The sequence below is a fragment of the Ursus americanus genome, chromosome 14 (genome assembly GCF_024610735.1).
Source record: "Ursus americanus isolate L20-20 chromosome 14, mUrsAme1.1.p, whole genome shotgun sequence".
Taxonomy (NCBI): Eukaryota; Metazoa; Chordata; class Mammalia; order Carnivora; family Ursidae; genus Ursus; species Ursus americanus.
Window position 1 is genome coordinate 43,966,160 of NC_142140.1, and position 26,166 is coordinate 43,992,325.

General features: G+C 53.1%; 3 protein-coding genes and 1 long non-coding RNA gene across 9 annotated transcripts; 2 read left to right on the forward strand and 2 right to left on the reverse strand.

Annotated features, from left to right (window-relative positions):
* Nucleotides 1-375: 375 nt before the first annotated feature.
* On the forward strand, nucleotides 376-5,557 carry RAB3A (RAB3A, member RAS oncogene family). The gene is made up of 5 exons (XM_045778643.2): nucleotides 376-541; nucleotides 1,709-1,936; nucleotides 3,047-3,165; nucleotides 3,707-3,831; nucleotides 4,711-5,557. Exons 2-5 carry the CDS (start codon nucleotides 1,709-1,711, stop codon nucleotides 4,899-4,901), a joined length of 663 nt encoding a protein of 220 aa, XP_045634599.1. The 5' UTR covers nucleotides 376-541; the 3' UTR covers nucleotides 4,902-5,557.
* A 411-nt stretch (nucleotides 5,558-5,968) lies between these two features.
* Nucleotides 5,969-9,124, reverse strand: MPV17L2 (MPV17 mitochondrial inner membrane protein like 2). 5 transcript variants are annotated; one of them, XM_045778642.2, is made up of 6 exons: nucleotides 8,497-9,124; nucleotides 7,685-7,855; nucleotides 6,664-6,740; nucleotides 6,439-6,567; nucleotides 6,189-6,310; nucleotides 5,975-6,109 (listed from the first exon to the last, which is right to left on the reverse strand). In XM_045778642.2, the coding sequence occupies exons 1-5, from the start codon at nucleotides 8,681-8,683 to the stop codon at nucleotides 6,206-6,208; spliced, it is 669 nt and encodes a 222-aa protein (XP_045634598.1). In that variant the 5' UTR covers nucleotides 8,684-9,124; the 3' UTR covers nucleotides 5,975-6,109; nucleotides 6,189-6,205. The 5 variants fall into 5 exon arrangements, with proteins under 5 accessions (XP_045634597.1, XP_087723286.1, XP_087723287.1 ...); XM_045778641.2 differs by having other exon boundaries at nucleotides 5,969-6,310; XM_087867160.1 differs by lacking the exon at nucleotides 8,497-9,124 and adding an exon at nucleotides 7,960-8,490 and having other exon boundaries at nucleotides 5,969-6,310.
* Nucleotides 9,111-12,868, forward strand: LOC148108955 (uncharacterized). Its single transcript, XR_015726697.1, has 4 exons — nucleotides 9,111-9,561; nucleotides 9,663-10,007; nucleotides 10,312-10,448; nucleotides 11,725-12,868. It is a non-coding gene; the product is annotated as an uncharacterized LOC148108955 (long non-coding RNA).
* Nucleotides 12,869-20,542: 7,674 nt separating this feature from the next.
* Nucleotides 20,543-24,173, reverse strand: IFI30 (IFI30 lysosomal thiol reductase). 2 transcript variants are annotated; one of them, XM_045778719.2, is made up of 7 exons: nucleotides 23,995-24,173; nucleotides 22,590-22,772; nucleotides 22,428-22,502; nucleotides 22,093-22,185; nucleotides 21,186-21,310; nucleotides 20,928-20,981; nucleotides 20,543-20,835 (listed from the first exon to the last, which is right to left on the reverse strand). In XM_045778719.2, the coding sequence occupies exons 1-6, from the start codon at nucleotides 24,121-24,123 to the stop codon at nucleotides 20,972-20,974; spliced, it is 615 nt and encodes a 204-aa protein (XP_045634675.1). In that variant the 5' UTR covers nucleotides 24,124-24,173; the 3' UTR covers nucleotides 20,543-20,835; nucleotides 20,928-20,971. The 2 variants fall into 2 exon arrangements, with proteins under 2 accessions (XP_045634675.1, XP_045634674.1); XM_045778718.2 differs by having other exon boundaries at nucleotides 21,158-21,310; nucleotides 23,995-24,172.
* Between the last annotated feature and the right edge of the window lie 1,993 nt (nucleotides 24,174-26,166).

Genomic DNA, 26,166 nt, shown 5'->3' on the forward strand with positions numbered 1-26,166 from the left:
GGGAAGGGGAACGCCCCCTGAAGACTCAGGCTCTGCGAAGGCCTCAACCTCTCATCCCTGCAACCACTTGGGAACCACCATTGGACAAGAGCAGAAAGACAGTGATCTCTGATTGGTCATCCAGTCCGTCGCTCGGACGCTTAAGCCAGTGAGAGGGAGCCACTCAGTCCCGCCTCCCTGACACTGGCCGAAGGCGCAATAGGTAGGCACCTCCCCCGCGCGCTACTGGATGAGCACACTGATTCCCGCCCCATTCGCGCGTCAATCTGGGTGGGAGCCCCGCCCCTCCTGGCTCTGCGTGCGTCAGGGGGCTGCTTCTCCAGGCGCGGCTCCGCCCCAGGATGGCGTCACGGCCGTATCTGCATGTGAGGCCCCGCCTCACTCTTTGCAGGACGTCACCGCGGACTGCAGGGGCCTGAGCCGTTTCTGCCGCCGCCGCTGCCCCTGTCGCGCAGCCCCACATCAACGCAGGGGGCCCCGTCACCACCGCCACCAAAAAGTCGCCGCCGCTAGGGTCACCACCGCATCGGTGCAGGGCAAGGTGAGTTCCCGAGCGGCCTGGTTCGCCGCCTCTCCCAACACCTACATAACCTTCATTTGACTGATGGGCTTGCCAGAGTAGGGGACGAGGTTGACTAGGGTTAAGTGGGGGGAAGGATGCGGCGGTCACAGCCCTTGTAGGGGTAGGGCCCCGGCTCCCCCTACCTGCCCGCTCCTCACCCCCACCCCCCACCTCTGGCCTCTGCGGCGGAGGGGGAGGGGAGGCGAGTGCCTTGCGGGAAGCTGTGCGCGCGGGAGGCTCTGTGCGTGCGCATGCGTGCGGTGTGAACACGCGTGTGCGCGCCCGTCTGTGCCAGCGGGTCTGTGTGCATACCCTTTTGCTTATGTACCGGGGTATGCTCGTGTGACCCTGTGGGTGTCCCGAGCCCGGTGAGTGCGTGCCGCAGGCAGGTGGAAGGAGACGCATGGACTATGCGTGTGCGTGCACGCCGTGTGCATACGTGCACGGGAATGCGTGTCCGCGTGGGTGACGTGTACACGCCTACATGGGTGGAGGGCGCTTTGTGCACGGGTGGGTTTGTACACTTGTATATGCGTGTTGGCGTGCGGACAAGTGTCTGCGTCTCTTTCCTGTGCACCGAATGTATTCGACTCTCATGTGCACACGCGTGTACGCGTGTGTTCCCTACTGCGTGCACGTGAGCGTGTGCACGCCCCGCCCCTATCACATGACCAGCTGTCTCAGTCCGATCTCTCCCAGCTTAGGAGTCTGGGGGAAGGGGGTGCTACGACGCACATCCCCGCGGGAAGGTACACGCGTGTGCAGTTGCGCCCGCGCGGCTCCGTTCTGAGGAACATGAATGACTGATGGAGGGCGGGGCCGGCCGCAGTCACCCCTACCCGCTCAGCCTTAGGGTTTAGGAATACAGCCCGGCCTGGGGTGAAGGCGTGTTGGAGGGGGCTACAGGGGTGTCCCCATCCCCATCTCTCTGAGCTCCTCCCTTGACACTTCCGGCCTTTCAAGGTCACGGCCCGCCGTTTGCCATGGGCCCCACCGTTAGTACTGGGGCTCCTGATGAGATAAGGGTAATCTCTAAACACTAGCCCCTCTCAGGAGCTCTGGAGTTCTCTGCACCCTGTGCCTGGGGCTTGGGCAGTTGGGGGCGGAAGGGGACCGCTCAGGCTCACCTCCACCCTGCACACCCAGATGGCATCCGCCACGGACTCGCGCTATGGGCAGAAGGAGTCCTCGGACCAGAACTTCGATTACATGTTCAAGATCCTCATCATTGGCAACAGCAGCGTGGGCAAGACATCTTTCCTATTCCGCTATGCAGACGACTCCTTCACGCCTGCTTTCGTCAGCACTGTGGGCATCGACTTCAAGGTCAAGACCATCTACCGCAACGACAAGAGGATCAAGCTGCAGATCTGGGTGGGTCCAGCTGGGGAGCTCCTGTCTCTGTCGGTTTACCTTCCCAGAAAAGCAGCCCCAGCTTTGCCTCTTTCCTGTCTGGATTCGTTCACTCACACCCTGGGCATTTATCAGGTGCCTACTGTGTATCAGGGGCTAAAGGCCCAGAGGAGAGTGCCCTGTTCTCCCATGGGTGCCCCATCACTGCTCTCCAGGAGTGGGGGAGGAGCAGATGCCCGGTCGTCCCCTCTGCCTGCTGTTATCAAGAGCATCACTTGGCTCTGTACCTCAGTTCCCCCCTTTTAAGTTCTTTCACGTCTGTATGAGATTTCAGCTTGATCTTAGCCCCTCAGCCTCATTCTCTGGGACAGGAGCAGGCACCTTCCCCAGGGTCTACTGGCCACCTCCCTTAACCACATGGAGGCCCGAAGGAACCTGTAAATCCCAAGCCAGAGCTGTCCCTTCTCTGCTCATTACGTTCCCATGGCTCCTATCTGACCCATCCCCTGGCCTGGGAGACCATGCCTGGTCTGTCTCCTTCCGTCCCCGCCTCCTCACCATTCCTCAAGCGTACGGGACACAGACCCACTTGAGAGCCTTTGCCCCAGCTGTGCCCTCGGCCTGGGTTGTCTTTCCCCTAATCCCCACATGGTTCCCTCCTCACTTCCTTTAGCTTCTAAAACCATACCCTTGCCCACCTGCCCAGCCTTCTTTGTCCAGCTTTATTTCCCCCCCTGTCTTCATCACCCTCCAACATAGGATACATTTTTTTCCTTTTTATGCTTATTGTATGTTTCCTACATTGGGTAGTCAGTTCCACAAGGCAGTGATTCTTGTCCATTTTGTTAACAGCTGTGTTCCCAGTGCCCAGCACGGGGTGCAGCACACACAGGTCAATGCCCAGGTACGACGAATGAATGATACTGTAGGTACCTGCCTCCGGAGGACGGTTGAGCACCATGTTCTCCGTGTAGATGGCCAGCCTACTTTCCCTGACCCGCCGTGCCTTTGGGCCAGCCCCTACTCCTCTCCGGTCCTCAAGGGGGCTGGACTGGACAATCTCGGAGCTCGTTTCCACTCTGAGGAGCTCATGTGTGACGCCTGTCTGACCCCCATCTTATCTTCCTCCAGGACACAGCAGGGCAAGAGCGGTACCGGACCATCACCACAGCCTACTACCGGGGTGCCATGGGCTTTATCCTCATGTATGACATTACCAATGAGGAGTCGTTCAACGCCGTGCAGGACTGGTGAGCACACCCTCACCCCCTCCCAGCGTCTGGTCTTTGGAGCTGGATTCTCAGACCTGCTGTCAGTCTGTAATAACTAAAATGTGGCGGCAGTGGCTCAAACTAAGGGAGAAAAAAGGATTTCCTTTCAGGTGGAAAAGTGAAATTGTAAATTTAGAGGTAAAAAAAAAATCAGGGAGGGGGTAGAAAATGTAAGGACAGTTTGCATAGGATGAAAGGATATAAACATTTACATTTCTGCCTAAAGTAACGATACGTTTTAGGGAAATTTCTGAATTGGCAGAGGAGGGAGGAGTTCTTGTATCTGGGGGACGGGGATCTGGGAAGGGTGGGCAAGCCTGCGTGAAAGGGATTTCAAAGATCAGGGAGCCGTGGGACCGTGTTCTTGGCAGGACAGAGGCTGGGAGGACAGACCAAGCCTGCCAAGTTCAAGCAATACTCAGGAGGTGGGGGGCTGGAGGCCGGTGAGGGAGGGGGAGAAGAGAGGACGCTGGAGCTAGTAGCTCTTCCAGCCCTACCCACCAGTCACTGCCTCCCGCAGGTCGACCCAGATCAAGACCTACTCATGGGACAACGCCCAGGTGCTGCTGGTGGGGAACAAGTGTGACATGGAGGATGAACGGGTGGTGTCATCAGAGCGTGGCCGGCAGTTGGCTGACCACCTTGGTGAGTGCCTAGTGGGGCTGCATACCTCCAGGCTACCAAATAGACACTGAGGCCCTGAAAGGGGAGGGGACACACCCAAGACCTCCCAGCAAAGCCAGGACAGGGCCTGGATTTGAAAGCAGACAATTCACACTTTCTGCAAAGGGCCTGGGGCCAGGAGCTGGATCTGGATGGATGCATAGGAGTTTGCTGTTCAGTAAGTTACTGATTCGCTGACACCCTCCGTGCCAGCCTTGTGTTCAGTTGCTGGGCCCCCGAGGCCTCATTTTGTGGGGTAGAGGGAGAGACCTGGGCTGGGGAAATGCATGCGGGGGGGGGGGGGTGACCAGGCTCTGCCTGGTGTAAGACCTGGAAGAAAGCTCTGGATCTGGTGCTTGAGCAAAGGGTGTGTTCTCGGGCAGAGGGAACAACTTTAGGCAAAGGCCAGAGGCGGGGAAGATCCTGGGTGTTCTGGCAAATTTTATAGGGCTGGAACACGAGGGTCACTTGGGGAAAACGTGGCTGATCAAGCAGGGTGTGAACCGTATGCTGAGGCCCTGGGACTCCTGCAGGGGCCACAGGGAGCCAGGGGGTGTGTTAGCAAGGGAGGGCACAGGGGGATGGGAGTGGCAGATGCTGTCAGGGCCCATGCAACGGCTTAGGGTGGATGGCGGGAGCAGGGAACTGGGTCTTGCCAGGGGCCTGGAGGTGAGAAGGGGACAGTTTTAGAGAGCAGGAAGGAGTACAAGAAACATAGGGCTGACCTGCTTCCCTTGGTGCCTTTAACAAGTGGTTGGCACCAGGAATCTGCAGATGTTCCCTGCCCTCAGAGAAGCATCTCTGGGAGCTGGGGGGGAGGGTAGGAACCAGGGTCCTCACCCCTCCCTTCCCCACCCACAGGCTTTGAGTTCTTTGAGGCAAGCGCGAAGGACAACATTAATGTCAAGCAGACCTTTGAGCGCCTGGTGGACGTCATCTGTGAGAAGATGTCCGAGTCCCTGGACACGGCCGACCCTGCGGTCACAGGCGCCAAGCAGGGCCCACAGCTCACGGACCAGCAGGCGCCTCCACACCAGGACTGCGCCTGCTGAGAGCTGCCCTTGCCCCATCCTGGCCCCACTCCTGCCCACCCCCTGGGCCCGATCCAGCCCCCACTGGCCCAGGGCGTGACACCCCCACCCCAACTTAGCCCCTCACCCTTATTTATTATCGTAGTTATTTATTTATTTATTGGAGATGTCCCACAGGGGCTCAGGCTCCCCACCCACCCCATGTCCCACCCTGTACATACAGCCCTGTCCCCACTCTGCCGTGGCGTGTCGTGGCCCTGTGAACTCACCGCTCACCCTCCTCTCAAGACCCCACCTTTTTTAAAATTCACCCCCATCAACAGTTACCGGTTTTGCAGAGGGGGCCCGATGACCCCCCCAGGGCAGGCTGATTGGGTGATGGGAGGTAGTCAGGTCTGCCAGCCTCTCGGCTGTGACACGGTGGGCCAAGGCCATTGCGGGGGTCTCAGCATGGACCATTGGGTGGATCAGAGCCAGGTAACGGCCCGCCTGGCTCCTCACCCCCAAAGTTTTACCCTTATTTGGAGGTGAGGGCTGCTGTGGGTACTCGCCACCCTGGGACCCCCCCAACACCAGACCTGTTCTGACGTCATGAGTGTCAAACGTGCCCCCCAGATCCCTAGGAGATGTCATGACAACACTACACACACCCAATAAAGCGAATGGATGACACTGTGTCCCTATGAGTGCCAGCCTGCCAGGGTGGCCTTGGTCATCCACAGGATTTTCAATGACAAGAGAATTTAATAGAATTTCTACAGTCTGCGACCTGAGGATGAGACTGGAGACCACCTGGCCCTGCCTAAGGCTCCAGATTCTGGGAGCCAACTCCAGGCTGGGCCCTGCTCCAAGGGGATGGGCTGTGTCACCACCTTGCGCCCAGGGCCCAGCCCATAATAGTGGTGAGGGGTTGAGGCTTGGGACTCGCTGGCTGGGGCCGGGTGCTGTGGCTGGATCTCTCACTGGTTCACGGAGGGCCTGCGGTGAGGGGCTCCTGGATGACCATCTTCATGGTTGTGTACCAGATGGGGAAACTGAGGTCTTATATCAGGCTTGGAAGGAGCAGCCCAGCCAGATGCCTAGGGGTTAGGGAGGGGCCGGGGCCAGGGCCAGGCCTGGCCTGCAGAGGGTCAGTCTTGCCCTGTCTGGCATCCAGTCGAGAGGGCTGGGGCAGCTCAGTCTGCACGGTGCCCAGGGCCATGCAGCCTAGGGGTGGACGGGACCAGGATCTGTCCATGCAAGAGGGGTCTGGTCACATACCCTGGTCACCCCTCTGGACTCCTCTTCACCAAGCGAGTCCTCACCCACCTGTCTTCTGGCTGGGCTCAGTCTTGCGGGACAGATGCAGCAGGGACCTGGCCCAGGTCACATCGAACAGCAGAGAGGGGCTGGGTCTTCACTCTGCTGGTGATCAGCTCCCCACCCGCCTGCTGTGGTGTGCAGATGATCACAGGCCTAGGAGGGCCGCACCCTAGAGCGCAGCTGCACCGCCATCTGGGGTTTACACATGCGGCCCCTGAGGAGCCCCCTGGGTGTCTGGTCCGCCCACCGAGCTCACCCGGTACTTCAGGTAGGAGAGGTACGTGTCCCAGCCCAGCGTCAGGCCGTTGATGTAGGTGACTCGGAACTGGGGGGGCACGAAGAGGAAGTTCACCAGCTGGGCAGCTGGCCAAACACACCAGTCAGCCTGCGGGGAGGAGCAGAGTGCGGTGAGGGGCGGGGCCTTGCAGGGCGGCGGCTGTGAAGGGGAGGGGCAGGGAGTGAAGGGGTGGGCGTGGCCCACCTTGTAGAATTCCCAGAACTTGTCCCGTAGCTCCTGGCAGCTCTCATCCAGGGTTTGGCCCTCCAGGCAGCCAAGGCCTGGGAAGGAGACCAAGAAATTAGAGTGTCAAAGGCTGGGGAGTACCGTTGATGGAGCAGATGGGGCAGGAACCCTGAGGGACAGTGGTGTCCCAGGCAGACAGACCAAGATGCTTACAAACCTTGGGGTGGGGAAGGGCCACATACAGCAGAGTGGCTGGTGTGGAGAAACAAGGCACAACAAGTTGGTTCCAGTGAGGGAGATGTTATAAATAAACACCCCCCCCCTCTTAGGGGCACCTGAGTGGTTTAGTAGGTTAAGCCTCCAACCCTTAGTTTCGGCTCAGGTCATGATCTCAGGGTCCTAGGACTGAACCTGAGTTGGGCTCCGTTACCAGTATGGAGCCTGCTTAGGATTCTCTCTCTCCCTCTCCCTCTGCCCCTGCCTCCCTCTCTCTAAAAACAAACAAACACACAGGCACCCCAAAGGATGAAGATTCACCCTTCCTGAGGCTGAGGCTGTTTTATTTCCCTTCTTTCACAAAGGAGGTAACTGAGCCTGGGGGGAGGGGGCGGGGGCGACACTCTCCCCAGAGCCAAGGGCTGGATGATTGTACCCATCAACCCCAGCCTCAGCAACTCTTCCTTCAGCCTCAGGGCCTTTGCATGGGCAGTTCTTCATGCCTGCTGGCTCCTTCTTCACATCTCAGCTGCGTCTCAGCTGTGTGTCCTCTCCTCTGGGCGGCCCTCCCAACCACTGCCCAGGGCAGCCCCACCTGATAACTGCTTCATCCCTCCTACACTAAGCACCATTTTCGGATTCTGCTGTTCATACCTTCCCCCAGTGGGTCTGTCCTTGCACCACTGTGACCCAGCACCCAGTCCAGAGCCACACACACAAGAGGAACATCAGAAATGCACCTCAGCATCCCTCTTAACACAAAGCTGGCTCTGCCTCTCCTAACATATGGAGGGGCAAAGCCCAAGCTCACAAGAGTCCTTACCCAAGAAGTACCAGACGCCTAGCATGGGAGAAGCCACGAGCTGGTCGATGAGGACCTTCCTGAGGACGTTTGGGAGGCCAGAGAGGCCAGACGCTGGGAGCAGGTGATCCAGCCAGAGGTACCAGTAGTGCAGGAAGGGACCCATACTGCAGCCCACTGCAAACATGCTCGCTAAGAGCAATTCAAGAGTCAGGGGGGGCCAGCAAGCCCTCCGATCCATTCCGTCCCTGGTTACCCTCCCTCCCTGGGAAACCTGAAGCCCTCCCAGAGCCCACCTGTATGTTCTTCCATTACAAGCCCCACTGACAGGCACCGTTCCAGTGGCTCCTCTCCCGTTTTCTCTCCTTATCCCCTTCACCACCCTGTGAGGGGGTTCTACCACTGCTCTGCTTTCCGGAGGAGGAAACAGGCACAACAGGTTGGGAAGTGTGGGGCCAGGGCACAATCCCAGGCTGTCTGGGTCCAGACGCTGAGCCCTTGACTATCCTTGGTGCAGTTTCCAGTGCTCAGTGCTTGATCTCAGTGACAGAATAAAGGAAGCGGATGAGGAGGTGGGAGGGGGACGGAAACTGGGTTCGGGAGGAGACAGGGACAAGGAAGTAGGAGGAAATGGAGACCTGGGGTGGGGAGTAGGCTAAGACCCCGGGGTGGGGAGAGGGGACGGAGACCCGAGTTTGGGATAAGAGGGTCTTGGATGCACGCCAAGGTCAAGGTTCCCGCCGGGAACTGAGGCACAGGTCAGGGGTCTCCGAATCTGAGTTTGGGGTCAAAGGTCCCCTGGGGTCAAGGACCAGCAGCGCCGGCCACCTCACCTGAGCGCCGGGGATCGAACTTCTGGCCAGGCCGGGCGCGGACCTCCCAGGACTGGCGCACACCGTCCCCGGCCGCCATGAGAACACCACTGCCCAGCGTGTTGGTGACGAGCAGCGCGCGGCCTTGGAACAGGGGCTGCCCCACGGCCCTCAGGCCGCGAAGCCAGCGCCAGCCGCCGGAAGCCATAGCCCACCGCGACTCAGGCCCCGGCGCCGGGGATGCCCTCCCGGTGCTGGCCAATCTCACGCGATCTCCCCGGTCTGCACGCCCGCCCCAGCCCTTGCCAGCAGATCGCGGACCGCTCGGCGCTCCCCTTTGCCGGGCTCGAGATGTGGTAACCAATAAAAGGCCGGCATCCCATCCCCGGGCCAATCGCTGAACGAAGCCAAACACCGCCTTCTGCACGTTACGGACCAATCGCAAATAAGCGTCTCTCCGCCACGCGCAGTTCAATTGCCGCCTTGCCACCCTCGTTTCCCCGCCCCTTTCTACGCCGGCCTATGGACAACCGTCGCCGCTCGCTAACCAACCGGCCCTATGCTGCTCTGACCAATCGCAGACTAGCCTTACGCCCGCGACTCGCCGCCGGTTGTCCCGCCTCCCGTGTGGAGATGGCCAATCTTGCTCCGTCGCCTAGTTGCCTTCCAGATTCTCCGATTCTCGCGGAATTCCTGAGAAGGGTTCCGAGTCGCGACGTCGCGGCTCCCGCGGCGGAAGTCTGATCCCGCAAAGACTCACGGAAGTCGGGCGGGGTACAGTTCGGCTCCCCGCGGGGCCCGCTAGGATCTGGCCCAGCCATTGACCTAGGTCCTGACTTGAGCTCGGTATCAGACCTCAGTTCCAGAATAGTAATAGTTAAGACGTTAGGCGCGGTTCTGGGCACTTTACGTGCATTAACTCATTTCACAGGCAGCTCTGCAAACAACTGTGTGTTCCTCCTGTGTTCCTGTAGGGGGAAAATAGGAGTTTCCATGGAAACCTAGCCGTTACTTACAAGGAAACAGGGTGTCGCAAACTGCGACCCGTGGTCCAAATCCCCTTGCTGTTCTTGTGAAGCTTAAAAGGTAAAAATGTATGTCTTATATTTTTTAAATGTGTGAAATAGTATAAAATTTCTGGACATGAGAGAGAATCCTTTTTGAAGCCCTGTTTTCCTTTCCAACAGATGAACTCTTGAACTGGGCCAGAAGCAGCAATAGTTTTACAAGCAGTTGCTCGCAAGATTTCAACAGAGCAGTTGGCATTCGGATCATAGGGAGAAAGTAAAGTTAATAATTACCAGGGACAGTTTCATTTGATAGCACCAATAAAATTATAATAATCAGAAGTGACTCAACTGATCAGTGATGTGGGAAAAAAGACAAAAGAAAAATTTAATATCCTTACTACCCTCAGCCCACTGACAAGTCCTTGAAACAGGAAGAGTGACATTCCTCTAGGGACTCAGCCGCCTGGATGATAATAGTTTGCTAAGGGCAAAAGGCGATCTTAGCCTGACCCCCAGGATCCTGTAAGTCTACTTTAACATAAAAATTCCTTCGGAAACTTCCTTTATCTCTATCCCCCAAGATACACGATGGCAGTCATCCCCCAAGCAGATGACCCACCGATATACATCTGAAGGGTCTCATGACTCAGGTTTTACTAGATTGTAATAAATGACCTTTACCCACCAAGAGTTAGACCCCTCAAGGTCCTGGAAACCTTTTTCCCAGAATTCCTTAGAGATTTACGCTCTCCCAAAACCCTTCCCAACTTGGAAGTATATAACCAGCCACTTCTCATGACCTGAGTGCAGCTCTTTCTGCCCACAGGTCCTGTCCCCGTGCTGTAATAAAACGACCTTTTTGCACCAAAGATGTCTCAAGAATTCTTTCTTGGCCATTGGCTTCGAACCCTACATCAGTCATCACCAGATTAGCAGGGTTTCTTTCTTCTTTATCTAAATCAGGTAATTACCCCTTCCTTCTTTCTCATAAAAACCCTTTTCCTACATGAAGGAGACACTTTCCTGGTTACTCTGGAATCTGTGCTCCTGAATTGTAATTCCGAGACCCCAAATGAATCATTTGTTCCTTTTCAGTTTTGCCTCCTTTTCCCAGTTGACAAAAGGTTGGGGGGAAAATAAGAATAATATGCTATGACATGAAAATTACAGGAAAATCAAATTTCTTTAGATTTTTTAATATTTTTTTTATTTTTTTTTATTTTTATTTATTCGACAGAGATAGAGACAGCCAGCGAGAGAGGGAACACAAGCAGGGGGAGTGGGAGAGGAAGAAGCAGGATCATAGCGGAGGAGCCTGATGTGGGGCTCGATCCCAGAACGCCGGGATCATGCCCTGAGCCGAAGGCAGACGCTTAACCGCTGTGCCACCCAGGCGCCCCGAAAATCAAATTTCTGAATCCATAAATAAAGCTATATTGGAACAGAGCCATGCCCATTTGCTTCTGTATCGTCTCCTTTCTCACTACAATGAGTAGCTGTAACAAAGACTGTATGGTTTGCAACAACTCAACTATTTACTATATGTTCCTTTATGATAAAAGAGTTACTGGGGCTCTTGATCTTGGGGTTGTGAGTTCAAGCCCCATGTTAGGTGTGGAGATTACTTAAGAATAAAACCTTAAGGGCACTTGCGTGGCTCAGTCAGTTAAGCATCTGCCTTCGGCTCAGGTCATGATCCCGGGGTCCTGGGATCGAGTCCCGTGCCGGGCTCCCTGCTTCACGGAGAGCCTGCTTCTCCCTCTGCCTCTCTCTCTCTCTGTCTCTCATGAATAAATAAATAAAATCTTAAATTTAAAAAAAAAGGAGTCCATCAGGAAGAAGAGCCTTTGCTATCTGGACCTGTGATATTTAGTGTTTCTGTTGAAGGAGGTCAGGACATGCCACCGCAAAATATGCCACTGTGGCAGATTGATTCTTTTGAAAGACAGCAAGATTCATAAAGGGCATACTGAGCTGCTTTTCTCTTCCTGAGAGCAGGAGATAAAATTCCCAAGTGGAAGGTGCCCTCCCTGTACCAGGAGGAAGAAACACCATTATCACCAGAGAGGGGGAGCTGAGGCTGAGAGGATCCGTACAAACAGACCCTATAACAATAATTTATCTTCCTGTAGTGTCTGCATATACTTCAGTTGCTTTTCTATCATTGTCTCCCTCTGTTGAACCTAGTAAGTAAACACTGAGGCCTAATTACTTCTTGGGTCTTCCTTTTTCTTGTAAGGGCTCCCACAGTTTGGTAATGAGGATGGGATCGCGTTGGCTGGGGCTGTCTGTTGGCTCTGGGGTCTGCAGCTGACAAGTCCTGGGGCCTGATGAAGCCAGCAGGTAAGGTAAGAATTTTTACCTCATTTGCTTTCTGGATCTCTTGTCTGTTGAGAGAGGATGGTAAAATTTTCTGTTTGTCCATTCCCTCTGGGTTCAGATTGGCAAGAGAAAACCATTTGTAAAGATTAGTTCTTTGGATCCTTTGTGACTCTCGTAAATTTGGTTTTGGGTACACACTTGTTGATCCCCCCTCCCATGGACAGCTGTTGCTTTCTTGTATGTCTCCTTTTGTGTGCTGAAAGCTTGACCTGGCTTCCTGCGTGCTGCAGGAGACCAGACCTCACGTTAGGAGCCCTGAGAATAGTCGATGACCAGACAGAAAAGTGAGCTGTACTCCATTTGTGGCTAGGGTCATTGCCCGCTCTCAGGAGAATTGTCTGTCTTTCTTTTGGCTGGCTCTGGGAGTGGCTCCGGATCTTGGGAAGAGTGCATCTTTTGTACCGTCTTGGGGGCGTCTCTTGTGCCCCTGGTTAGATCATAAAAGGCTCTGGTTTGGATTTGGGTTCTGAATCACTTGGAATAGGTATACTTTTGGTTAAAAAAAGAAAAAAGAGTTCAGTAGTGCCAGAAAATTTTACTGTTTGTCTGAGCTGAAACCTGATAAGATATTTGAAAGGACTTTTTAAATTCTTTTTTTTTTTTTTCAAGATTTTATTTATTTATTTGAGAGAGAGAGAGAACACGTGAGCAGGGGGAAGGAGCAGAGGGAGAGGAAGAAGCAGATTCCCTGCTGAGCAGGGAGCCTGACTCAATCCCAGGACCCTGCTTGATCTTAGGATCCTGAGATCATGACCCAAGCTGAAGGCAGATGCTTAACCAGAGCCACCCAGGTACCCCAGGACTTTTTTTTATTCTTAAAGGAACTCTATGGATAGAAATTGGCCTAATTGGAGACTAATATTCCCAGGCTGATAGGAACTATTTCCAAAGCCTTCTCTCCAAAGCTAAATAGAACTACCTACTCAGAGTGCTATTTGGGAACAAACTAGCATGTGAAATCTCTTAAAAGTCCATTTACAATATTAGTAACTCATTCCATCTGCCAGAAATATAGTTTGGATTCAACTTTTTTTTTTTTTAATTTTTAAAATTAAAAAAAATTTTTTTTAAGATTTTTAATTTTTTTTTAAGTAGTCTTTTCACCCAATGTGGAAGTCCAGCTTACAACCTGGAGAGCGAGAGTCGCATGCCTTACCAACTGAGTCAGCCAGGTGCCCCAATTTAATTTTTTTAAATGTAAGCTCAATGCCCAACATGGGCCCTGAACTCATGACCTGGAGATCGAGTCCCATGTGCCTCCGGCTGAGCCACCAGGCGCCCCCTCTACTTTTTTTAAAGATATAAATTTTTTTTTTTTTTAATTTTTAAGTAATCTCTACACCCAACATGGGGCCTGAACTCACAGCCCTGGCATCCAGAGTCACCTGGTCTTCTGACTGAGCCAGCCAGGCACCCCTCAACTATGTTTTTAAATTTATTTTTATTTATTCATTTTTTTCAACTATATTTTTTTAAACATGTGAGTTCTGTATTCTTGTACCTGTCTCATGGCCTAAAATTTAAAAATAAGAGCTAGAAGATCTCTGATTGTATGTATCTCTAAGTTTATGCCATATTTTCCTACCTCAAGAAGCTATTGCTAAAAAGTAATTGTCAAGAGCTCTTTTAGGGGCGCCTGGGTGGCTCAGTCGTTAAGCGTCAGCCTTCGGCTCAGGGCGTGATCCTGGCGTTCTGGGATCGAGCCCCACATCAGACTCCTCCACTGGAAGCCTGCTTCTTCCTCTCCCACTCCCCCTGCTTGTGTTCCCTCTCTCTCTCTGTCAAATAAATAAATAAAATCTAAAAAAAAAAAAGAGCTCTTTTTAATTGACTTATTAAAAAAGTGCCTACATAAATTAAGATTAGTCAAACACACTCATGATCTCTGTGTTTAAGATGATAAAACCATAAATTCAACCCTAAGAACAAAACCTATACTAAAAGTGAATTGTTCGATGCATATCAAGCATGACACTAAATAAAAAAAGGAGAGAGTCGTATGTTTAGGTTTTTAGGTTCTTTGTGTCTGTGATTTTTGATACTTGCCTGATTTGTCAACAAGAAAAATAACTGAATCAGATAATGGCTAGCTGTCTCGTGACTCATGAAGTGTTCATGAGTCATCTAAGCATAGTTGTTAAAAAGGAATAAGTTAAATACATGTAAATGAGATAAAAATTTACAAGTGAACTTTTTTTTTAAAAGATTTTATTTATTTATTTGACAGAGAGAGAGACAGCCAGCGAGAGAGGGAACACAGGCGGGGGTTGGGGGTGGGAGAGGAAGAAGCAGGCTCCCAGCAGAGGAGCCTGATGTGGGGCTCGATCCCAGGACTCTGGGATCACGCCCTGAGCCAAAGGCAGATGTTTAACGGCTGAGCCACCCAGGCGCCCCTACAAGTGAACTTTTTTTTTTTTAAAGATTTTTTATTTATTTATTTGACAGAGATAGAGACAGCCAGCAAGAGAGGGAACACAAGCAGGGGGAGTGGGAGAGGAAGAAGCAGGCTCCTAGCAGAGGAGCCTGATGTGGGGCTCGATCCCATAACGCCGGGATCACGCCCTGAGCCGAAGGCAGACGCTTAACCACTGTGCCACCCAGGCGCCCCCCCCAAGTGAACTTTTTGAATGTTATTATGTTTTACAAAAAGTTGGCTCAAAAATAGTTTCCCAAATCTTTTGGGAAACTTGGAACCTTGAAGTTTTGCTAAGTTAAATGATGGATAATCGCTGAATATCTAGAACTTTTCCAAATAAGATAAAATACTGAACTAGTGCTTACTCAACATGAGTTGAAGCTTGTCTCCTTTGGCTCCTTAATTTTTATAGAGGCACTAAAGATATTTGGGTTAGTTTGTGAACATGTCCTTTGCCACACTGAAATATTGTTTTTTCTATTTTTTGAAATATTGGGTTTTTTAAAGATTTTATTTATTTATTTGAGAGAGAGAGAGAGAGCACAGCTAGTGGGGGTGGGGAGGAGCAGAGGGAGAGGGAGAAGCAGACTCCCCACTGACCAGGGAGACATGAGGCTCGAACCCAGGACCCCTGGATCATGACCTGAGCTGAAGGCAGACACTTAACCAACTGAGCCACCAATGCACCCTAAATAAAATCCTAAAAAAAGAAAAAAAAAATCAGGGTACAGGAAAAAACTCTTATATAAAATATGCAAGGGAAATAGGATGTGTTGGTAGGAGATGCATGAGGTATGAGGGGTGAAGGAGGGTAATTTTGTCCTAGCTTAAGGGTATTTAAAGGTTGGTTCAAAATAAGAATGAGGGGGGCGCCTGGGTGGCTCAGTCATTAAGCGTCTGGCTCAGTCATTAAGCGTCTGCCTTCGGCTCAGGTCATGATCCCAGCATCCTGGGATCGAGCCCCTCATCGGGCTCCCTGCTCAGTGGGGAGTCTGCTTCTCCCTCTGCTTGTGTTCCCTCTCTCTCTGCGTCTCTCTCTGTCAAATAAATAAAATCTTAAAAAACAAAAAACAAAACAAAACAAAACAAAAAAAACCCAAAATAAAAATGAGGAAAACAAAGGACCAAAATCAAAGTAGATAGAGAAAGTTGGAGAGGAAGAAAGAGAGAGAAACTTTGATCTTGTGTGGGCAAGCTGGTGAAAATCACATGGATTCATTACAAGGGTTTTAACAATGAGCCTCAATATCAGTAGTGTAACTATGCAAACTAGAGTTTGATCTGCTTTCTCTGTTAAAAGAACGATGTTATCTTGGATTCTGGTAAGAGGCTTCTCTTTACCTGTTGACTGATTCACGTGGAAAACAAAGATTCTGTGTTTTACCAAAATGTGGTTGCTCGGAGCTCTTTGACTACTTAGGAAAACTGAGTCTCCTCGATATTGAAAAAGCTAAGGCTTCTCCCCCCCCCTCATGTAGAACTTACTGTTTTTGTCTTTAAAATCTTTTACTGGCACTTTGGTTAAATAAGTAACCAAGTAGGGGCACCTGGGTGGCTCGGTCGATTAAGAGTCTGACTTCTGCTCAGGTCATGATCCCAGGGGTTCTGGGACGGAGCTCCGCGCTCAGCCGGGAGTCTGCTTCTCCCTCTCCCTCTGCCCCTCCCCCTGCTCGAGCTCTCTCTCTTTCTCTCTCTTAAATAAATAAAATAAAAAACAATAAGTAACCAAATATTGTTTTGTAGTAATCTGTGGTCCTGTTGATTGATTTATTTTTTTAAGATTTTATTTTTAAGTAGTCGCTACACCCAGCCTGGGGTTCGAACTTACAACCCTCCGCTTAAGAGTCACGTGCTCTACTGACTGAGCCAGCCAGGCACTCCAATGGCTAAAAATTTTAGAATTGAAGCCATAAACTCTCTCTGCTCATATATTGGTCTGTAATTCAGAAAGGTCTTCTCACTGTGTGAGTAGGTCATATTTTTCTACATCAGGAGGTGCGAGAGGCAGGATTCTGATGACCCCAAGATTACCCCCTCAGGTATGCACCTGTATGCCCTCCTCCAGCGCGGGTAGATCTTGTCGCTATGATAGAATGTGAGTATGATATTATGTTATATTCCAGGAAGGATTTTGCAGGCATAATTATCCTAATCAGTTCATCTAAAGGGAGATTGGTTAATGCCCTCCCTGTCTGCGATACATTTCTGTTTGTCAGATTCCTGGAGGTGCCTTGGCTGATTTGAGGCAAGAATAGTACCGTGTTAGTCATAATTCCAGTTATTCCTTAAAATGTTCATTTGGGGGCGCTTGGGTGGCTCAGTCGGTTAAGCGTCCGCCTTCGGCTCAGGTCGTGATCCCAGGGTCCTGGGATTGAGCCCCACATCAGGCTCCCTGCTCCGCAGGAACCATGCTTTTCCTTCTCCCTCTGAGAAGGAGGTGCTGCTGCTCCCCCTTGTGTGCGCTTCTGTGCGCTCTCTCTCAAATAAATAAATAAAATCTTAAAATAAAAAAAATTAAAAAAAAAAAGTTCATTGGCCAGGATCCCACTAAGTTATTTTCCTCTGGTCAGTGACACTTTCTCCATTTTCCCTCGTTGTTCATGACCTTGGCACTTTTGAGGAGTACCTGTAAGATATCTTGTAGAATGTCTCTCAGTCTGGGTTGGGGTGATGTTTTCTCATGGTTAGACTGGAGTTCTGGGTCTTTGGGAAGAGTCCCACAGAGATGGGGTGTCTTTTTTTTTTTTAATTAATATATTTATTTGAGAGAGGGCGCACACAAGCAGGGGGAGCTGCAGGCAGGGGAGAGGGAGAAGCAGGCTTCCCGCTGAGCAGGGAGCCCGATGTGGGACTCGATCCCAGGACCCTGAGATCATGACCTGAGCCAAAGGTAGATGCTTAACCGACCGAGCCACCCAGGTGCTCCCGAGATGGAGTGTCTTGATTGCGTCATGTCAGGGCATGTGATATGTACCTGATTTAACATGGGTCATACTAACCCGGATCACGTGGTTAAGGTGATACCAGCCAGGTGTCTCTACTGTCAAGTTACACTTTTTCCCTTTCTCTACTCTTTGGAATCAAGTTACAAAATCCAGTTTGATCTCAAGGTGCTGGGGGTGGGGGAGGGGTTAGAATTAGGCTCCTCCAGAACCCGAAAGAGGTTTTTCTTTTTCTTTTCTTTTCTTTTTTTTTTTTTTTAAGATTTTATTTATTTATTTGACAGAGAGAGAGAGACAGCGAGAGAGGGAACACAAACAGGAGGAGTGGGAGAGGAAGAAGCAGGCTCCCAGCGGGGCAGGGAGCCCGATGCGGGGCTCGATCCCAGGACCCTGGGATCACACCCTGAGCCGAAGGCAGACACTTAACGACTGAACCACCCATGCACCCCCGAAAGAGGTTTTTCTATATACGTGATTTGACCAGCCAATTTCGAGAGACTAAGTTTGGCTTTCGGGAGCCGATGCTTACAAAATCCTCACAGGAAAACTGGCTTGTACCTGGCCGGCAGGGTCAGCCATACAGGTTGTCCTGGTCAACCAAGATTCTTGTGCTATTTTAGGGATGTCCAGAGTAAAGGAAATTTCCAGAAGGAATAGATACTGCAGATGAAACCTGGTGGGGTGGTGGAGTTCCTTGCCTAGAGTTAATGGATGATAGAGGTTTTCAGAAGTCCAAACTTGAGATTCCTTAGGGGAACTTCTGGCAAAGCAAACTGAATGCCTTGTGCCCTTCTGTCAATAATCAGGGCAAATCCTGGGGCGCCTGGGTGGCACAGTGGTTAAGTGTCTGCCTTCGGCTCAGGGCGTGATCCCGGCGTTATGGGATCGAGCCCCACATCAGGCTCCTCTGCTATGAGCTTGCTTCTTCCTCTCCCGCTCCCCCTGCTGTGTTCCCTCTCTCGCTGGCTGTCTCTATCTCTGTTAAAATAGATAAATAAAATCTTAAAAAAAAAAAAATCAGGGCAAATCCAGTGAGACCTGCCAAGGAAGGTCTTCCTTTGAGATGACTTTGAACAAAAGGGTCAACTCAAATATTATTCAGCCATTACGGAAAGGAAGGAAATCCAGCTAAGGATGACAACACAGGAACCTGGAGGGCGTTATGCTAAGCGGAGTAAGCCAGACAAAGAAAGACAAATATTGTGTGATCTCACTTATGTGTGGAATCTAAAAGTCAAACTCATAGAAACAGAACACTGGCTGCCAGGGGCTGGGGGCGTGGGGGAAATGAGTTGGTCGAAGGGTACGAACTTTTATTATGAGACGAGTACTTTCTGGGGCTCTCGCGTACCGCAGGTGACTCTAGGCAACGGTACCATATTGTGTGCTTGACCGTCGCTAAGCCGGTAGGTCCGAAGAGTTCTCAGCACACACACAGCAAGGTAACTGTGTGAGGTGATAGCAGTGGTAACTGGATGGTGGCAGTTGTTTCAGGGTATATACACATACCCAATCATCACACTGTCTACCTGAATACATACAGATTTCTCAATTATACCTCAATAAAGCTGGGAGCACCCCCTCTTTCTGTCTTTAGCTGAGGATGATATTTAAAGTGATGGCTTAGGGGCGCCTGGGTGGTACAGCGGTTGAGCATCTGCCTTCGTCTCAGGGCGTGATCCCGGCGTTATGGGATCGAGCCCCACATCAGGCTCCTCCGCTATGAGCCTGCTTCTTCCTCTCCCACTCCCCCTGCTTGTGTTCCCTCTCTCGCTGGCTGTCTCTATCGCTGTCAAATAAATAAATAAAATCTTTTAAAAAAAATAAATAAAGTGATGGCTTAGGGGGATCCTGGCTGGTTTAGTCGGTGGAGCAGGTGACTCTCGATCTCCAGGGTGTGAGTTCGATTTCCCACGTTGAGTGCGGACATTACTTAAAAATAAAAATAAAGGGGCGCCTGGGTGGCTCAATTGGTTAAGCGTCTGCCTTTGGCTCAGTTCATGATCTCAGGGTCCTGGGATTGAGTCCTATATTGGGCTCAGCGGGGAGTCTGCTTTTCCCTCTGCCCCTCCCCTGGCTCGGGTGCGCGCACCCGCTCTCTCTCTCAAATAAAATCTAAAATAAAAACAAAAATAAAAAATCTCAAAAAAATAAAAGTGGCGGCTTGGGCCACTTTGGGGAGTTTTACTCAGTTTTAGTGGCTATTTCCCATGTATTCATGAGGTATGCTTGTTATTAAATTTTATTGTTAATATTTATCGTTAATAATCCTCTTCAAAGAATGAAGAGGATCTCATATTGCCTACATGTTGAAAGGATAATGTATCAGATATATATCAGGTTAAATAAAATCTGTTCCTTTTGGGGGGGGGGTAGAGATTTATTTATTTATTTATTTATTTGAGAGAGGGAGAGTGGTGGGGAGGGGCAAAGGGAGAGGGAGTGAGAATCTCAAGCCGACTTTCCGCGATCGCAGAGCCTGACCCAGGGCTCGAGCTCACAACTCTGAGGTCACGACCTGAGCCAAAACTAAGTTGGACTTTTAACCCACTGCACCACCCCAATAAAATCTATTAAGATTTGGAAAAAAAAATAAAGCCAGGGGTGAAAAAAGTGCCACCCCACCCCCACCCCCACTGCTTTGTGAAAAAGTAAGTCAGTTTTGCTTCTATTTTCACCATCATTTCAAGATTCTCATTTATGAATCTGCCTGTTCTTCAAATCCTTCTTTGAACATTTGACCAGTTTCCCTCATTTACCATGAACTAAATAAAATCTCTGGTGTGTAATCATTCTGTATCAGTCTAAGAATCATGATGTGTTGCTTTTTTGAAAAGTATCCTGTAACACACGCTGGTGTTCTCAGATGTCTCAGCCTGACATTCCAGCTCCAGATTTTGCTGCTGGCCTGTCTTTTGCACACTCTGTTCCCCTTTCCTGGAACACCATGATGCATCCCCCGCCACCAGTGAACACATTCTTTGCAACTCCCTAGACAAGACCCCCTGCTCCATCTTCTGGCTCAACTCCTATTGCCAGTGTGGGGTCCACAAAAGGGAGTAGATAAGGTTGTCTGTTGAATTACTGAATATGGCTTCTGCCTCATGAACTCCTAGTCACCCTTCAAAACCCCAGCCCCAATGCTCCTATTCCCTAAGCAGAGCCTTCACTCCCTCTCTGGGCTCCTCCATTTCTCCTCCCCATTTCTCCTCCCCACCAGACAAGGAGTGTCTGTCTGGCTCTGCCTCTCCTAGAAAGGGGACTTCTCAGGGGTCCCAGCATCATGTCAGTCCAGGGGGATTTGCTAACTTATCAAATGAAATCACAAAATCCAGAAGTGTTTATTAAACGTGTTTCAATGTAGCACCATTCTCAGTGGGGTGAGATGCTTGATCTGGAGCAGGATTCTGAGTCTGGGCTTTCGTGGAAGGTGTGAAAGTTGTCTGGATGACGAGCAGCAGCTGCCGAGAATCAGGGATCAGAAGAAGAACAGGGACGGGTGCGCTCTTGCTCTTCCTCGAGCAGCTCCCTCCCGGGGCACCAGCGGTCACTTGAAGCAGACTTCCCTGTGGGAGCTGGCCATGGGTTGGCAGACATCTGGCTTCTCACCCTGGCGGAGAGGGCCGTGAGCTGGGGGTCCTGAAAGGAGCCGCTGCCCACCCCCGCCCCCCAGCGGATCCCTCCGTTCCCCTTCCGGCTTACCTGGTACAAGTGGCAGACGAGGCTTAGGAGCTGGCTCAGATCTTTCAGGGGTTTCTGCACGAAGCAAGAGAGGAAGTCATACAGTCCCCCTTGCCACCGCCAACCCGTGCCCGGCCCAGAAGGGGCTGCACACGGCCTCGAGTCTGGCCCCTGCCTCCCAGACCAGAGGGCACATCCCACCATCCTGGTGCTGGCCTGGTGGCCATACCGAGGGCTGTAAGAGCTCTTACCCCATTGACGACAACCCAGGGCACATACTCGTGGGGTGGCTGCAGGGCATCTGTAAGCTGGGCATTGATGTGCAAGAGCTGGAGGCCGCGGTCCCCCATGGCGCACTCCATGATGGTGTCCGGGGACATCTCTGGGGCATAGATCTCCAGGCACTGGGGGTGCACAAGGGTTGCTGGTGAGCAGGAGCATTGCCTCAGCTTCCTCCGTGTTATCTCCCCAACGGTCCCTCCTCCAGCCCCTGCGGGGCCAAGCTTGTTCCTCCCTGGCAACAGGAGTCCGCAGTTTGGGTCCACAGCATAAATAGCACATGCTTAACACTTACATGAGTGGAGGCCTCCAAGGCAGGGGCTCAGGCTGCTCCTGCCTCTCAGAAGACCAGATCCGCAGCCCTGGACCCCTTACATTGTCTCATTTTCCTCAGAGCTTCCGTATGTGCTGTTCCCTCCACCAGGAACACCCTTCCAGTTCCTTCCCCAGAATCTTTCGAGTGGTCTCTCCTCCTCTGCCCTCCTCTGGCCCCACTATGACTCTGCAGGGCTGGGGGTGTCCTGGGGTGAGCCTTTTGGGTGGTCCAGATGTTTGATGAATGAATAAACTATTGGTGTCAGTGAGTCACTCCATTGGGAGTTGTTTTTCAAAATCCTCCAGAGAAGTAGGCGGGCCTGTCCTGTCATCCCCATACCCCAGATGAGGATCATGTTCATCTGAGCCCAGCTCAGAGGCACCTCCTCCAGGAAGCCCTCCTTGATCTACCCATGCCCCCCAAAGATCTTTGTTCCCTTCCTTTGGAGATTTGAGGCTTCCAGAGGGAAGGCCATTTTCCTGGGGCTACACAAGAGAGTGGTGGTCAGATCAGGACCTAAACCTGGGTCTGTCTGGGGACAGGGAAGACCAGTGTCTCCCTACCCAGGGCCAAGCGAGGGATGTTGCTCACCGGTTTCAGATTTTTCTCCATGTCATCCATTTCCTCCATGCAGACAATGGTCAGGAAGGCCAAGCTCTTGTCTAGCTGGTCCCACAGGCAGGCCTGTGGGAGAGGGTGTGGACAGGCAAGGGCATGAAGCGAGCCCAGAGCAGCCCTAGACCACTCCGGGAGTGACCACTGGTGTTCACTAATGAAGCGGGGAGTGAAGATGTGATCAACGAGGGGGGCAGGTGGAGGATGGAGCTGCTTCCAATCCCCTCTGAGCCTGGCTTTCACCTTCCTTACGACGGCAGTCGCCCCAGCTTCTGTGTCCCCACTGCTCAGAGACCCTGGGGGCTGCTCACCTCCACCTTGTTCAGCTTGCATTCCTGCTCACCGTGCTGGCATGTGAACTCCCACTTGCCGCTGACATTTTGTTCCTGCAAGGCAGCTAGGTGAGTGTTGGCCGGCCCACCAGGTGCTCCCTTCCCTGGCCTAGTGCCTTGGTTTCCCCAGTGCCAACATACCTGGGCATTTCCATAGGGCACCAGTGTGACATTGAGGATCTCCAGGACCATCAGCCAGGTCGGGAAGAGTTCTCGGACCAGGAAGGACCGGCAGCCGGGGCACAGCGCCTCGTAGTAGAGGCTTACGTTGACAGGCGGTGCTTGTGACTTCCTGGGGGGCACCTGCAGGCACAGGCCCCCAGCCTGTGCGGGAGGAAGGGGAGTGAAGGGATCAGAGTCCTGCTTGGTTCTCTTACAGCTACAAACAGTAGGTGCTCCATCTTGCACTCCTTTCAGATGGTGTCAGGTGGAATCCTGACTCTAAGGCTTTATTGCATCTCTAAATCTTCCTAAATCTGTTTTTTTTTTTTTAAGATTTTATTTATTTATTTGACAGAGAGAGACAGCCAGGGAGAGAGGCAACACAAGCAGGGGGAGTGGGAGAGGAAGAAGCAGGCTCTTAGTGGAGGAGCCTGATGTGGGGCTCGAACCCAGAATGCTGGGATCACGACCTGAGCCGAAGGCAGACGCCCAACCACTGCGCTACCCAGGCGCCCCCTTAAATCTGTTTTTCTGCAAAACGGATGTGACAAAGACTTGCAAACAGCAGGCACTTAATTTATGAACAGCTCTTGCTTTCCTTCAGTGGAGGTGAAACCCCTTGCCCAGGGGAAATGGATGCAGTAAGGACTCAACGCATGCACATTTCTGGTCACCGCTCTCCATCCTGTCTTCTCAGAGGTGCATACCACAGGAGACTAATGCATGCTCATGTGTTGCCACTTCATCCCCAGAGCCGTGGCCCTGAATGAGCAAGGCCCTACACCTGGGCTGACCCCTTATTTATTCTTCCTCTCAAGGGGCACAGGCGAACCCCTCCCAAGCCCTACTGCTGAGGCGGCGCCTAATATGTGCTGACTTCCGGTTTCAGCTGCCGGGCGGCAGGCAGCCAGCGTCTGTGCAGCCATGAGCAAGTGGCTCAGACTCCGGGGCATCTGCTTGCCCCACTCCAGAAACACGCGAGCTCTTCCCTGGCCGAGAGGCGCCCAGTAAGCAGCACCTAGAGGGTCGGTGCCACGGGCCGAGTTATCTGGGCTTCCCCTTGACTCCGAAAGGAAACTCCATTCCCGTACAGAGTAGGGAATGTACACAGTAGGAGCTCAGTGCACCCTCGGGCGGGGCAAGCGGGGATGGGCTGGGGGACAGCTGAGAGTGTCAGACGCGAGATGGGGAAGTGAAACGACTCGGAGCGGGGCCACAGTGCCGGGGGTTTTCGGTCCCGACCGGGGCAGCGTCCACCCCCGCCACCCCGAACCCCGGTCTTTCCCGGCAAAATCTGGGGAGAGGGGAGGAGCCGCTGGTCCCGCACCACCCGCTGCCTGGACGCCCGTCCCCGCTGGCCCTCCGGCCGCGTCGCCGTCCCTACCTTGCAGGCGGCCGCCCCCTCGGGGAGTGTTTCCAGCGGGGACGCCCGCGCCGCCGCGGGGACCTTCAGCAGCAGCAGCAGCAGCAGCAGCAGCGGCAGCAAGAACGGCAGGAGGGGCGACGAGGCCATCGCGGCGGGGCAAGGGTGCGGAGGCGGGAGCAGCGGCCCGGGAAGGAGCCGCCTTTAACCCGGCGGTGGCCCAGCCCCCAGGCCGGACCCGCCTCCCGGTGCCCACGCCCCCGGGGGCTGGGGCGGGCGTCTCTCGGTGTCTACTGGCCTGTGTGGGTCCCCTTCCAACCTGGCCCCGGTCCTGACTCCCGCCAGGTGCTGGGCCTGCAATCACGAGGCCGTGGGGCCGCCCTCCCCCTCCCCCGCCCCGACCCCTCCGGGCCAGCAGAGCCGCCCGGTCATGTGAACCTGGGGCCAGGGCGCCGCGAGCAGAGATGAAGTGGCGGCTTCCAAGACAGGGAGACACAGGGAGGCAGAGAGAGACGGGAGGGTCTCCACGGGCCCGCCCCGCGGACCGCTCTGGGGGCGGCCGGGGTGAGCCAGGCCCCCCAGTTCCTAGCCTGGGCACCTCGCCTCGCTACCCTGCCCTCTCTTACGGCGGCTGATCCCCTGCCGGAAAGCGGGCAGGGATTGCGCAGCCCGGGCCCCCTCCCGCTGCCTCATCCTCAACCCATCGGACCTGCCCCCGGCGCCCCCTCCTTCTCTCGGGGTCCCCAGCCCCGACGCTCCAGTCCCACCAAGCGTGGTCGCGCGGGGCTGACTCAGGCGTCGCCACAGCTGGGGCAGAAAGCAGAAGCCGGCGCGGGGAAGGCCCCTCACTTCTCTTGGTCCTTGCATTTCTGTCTGAGGTGGGGGGTGAAAAGAAAGCTGGCCTTCCTTCTTTCCGCCCTCCAAAGCTCGAGGCTGTGTGGGGGGGGGGGGGCATCCAGGCCCGCAGGGAACTCCCACGGGAGGAGCGAACCCCGGGTTGGGGCAGTCATTACCCGAAGCCTATACTGTGTACACGGGGTAGGCTGGCGGAGGGGGGGGGATGGGGGTGGTGTTGGTGGAGTGGGACCCAAACCTGCTGGAGTCACCTAGACCCGGGTTTGCCCCCGGACCGTTCTGGGCACCTCAAGCCATAGACCCTCAGCTATCCCTTCTGTCAAATGGGGCAAGAGCGAAGTTTGGGGAATAAAGCCACAGGGAGGGCTCAGAGGCAGTGGGAGAGTTGCCCCAGGCCGGGGTGGGGGTGGGGGCACCACTGGAAAGGTGTCGACACAGGACACTAATGCAGGCAGAGAATAGCCCGCCTGAAGGCGTGGAGGGTGGTGAGGGAATAACCCAGATGTTCAGACTTTGCAGGGCCTCAAATACCTCGCGTGACACAGGACCTGATCCCACAGGAGGAAACACCCACACCTGGCCCAGATTACAGCGAAGTCCCCAGTTCCCCAGCTCCTGTGTCTTCTTCCGTCTGGGGGAAGCCCCAGCCTGCTCTCTATAGCAGCAGGCCCCAGATTGGGTCCACATGGCTCAATGATCCCGCCACCACCCTGTCCCTTTGAACCCTTTGCAAACCCCATTTCCTTTGTGCAGCCCCTGTAAGGCTAAGCAGCCCAACTCTGCAGAGTTCCGTGTGCTTGCCCTATGCTGGGCAGGACAGAAGCAATAATAAATTGCTACAATTTTTCCAGTGGTTACTAAGCACCAGCTCTAATGGATGAATTCATAAAGGTAACCTCACTCATTTGATTGTCCGACCCTCAAAAGACTTCCCCTTGGGGGTGGGGGAAGCAACTATTGACCCTACTTGGTGAGAGGAATCTGAGGGTCAGGGGTGGGGGGTGACTTTCCAAGGATACATGGCTGGCGGTTGAAGGCAGACACCTGGGGAGGCCATGTGAGGCCACGTGGACTGTTATCTTCTGTCTTCAGGCTCAGGGGCCTGGGGTCATGGGATCTAGAAAGTGACCTTTATCCTGTGTTCCCCCATGCGGTGGGTGAAGCCTGCAGGGGAGGTAGCATCTGGGCTGGGGTTACTCATGCGGCACCTCTTGATGGGGCACACAGCGGGGACAGCACTTGGGAAGGCCCGTGAGCTCTGAGGCCTAGGGAGGCAGCTCCTGTCCCTCTGAGCCCAGAGGAGGAGAAATGGATTAGAGAGCAGCTTTCTTCATTCAC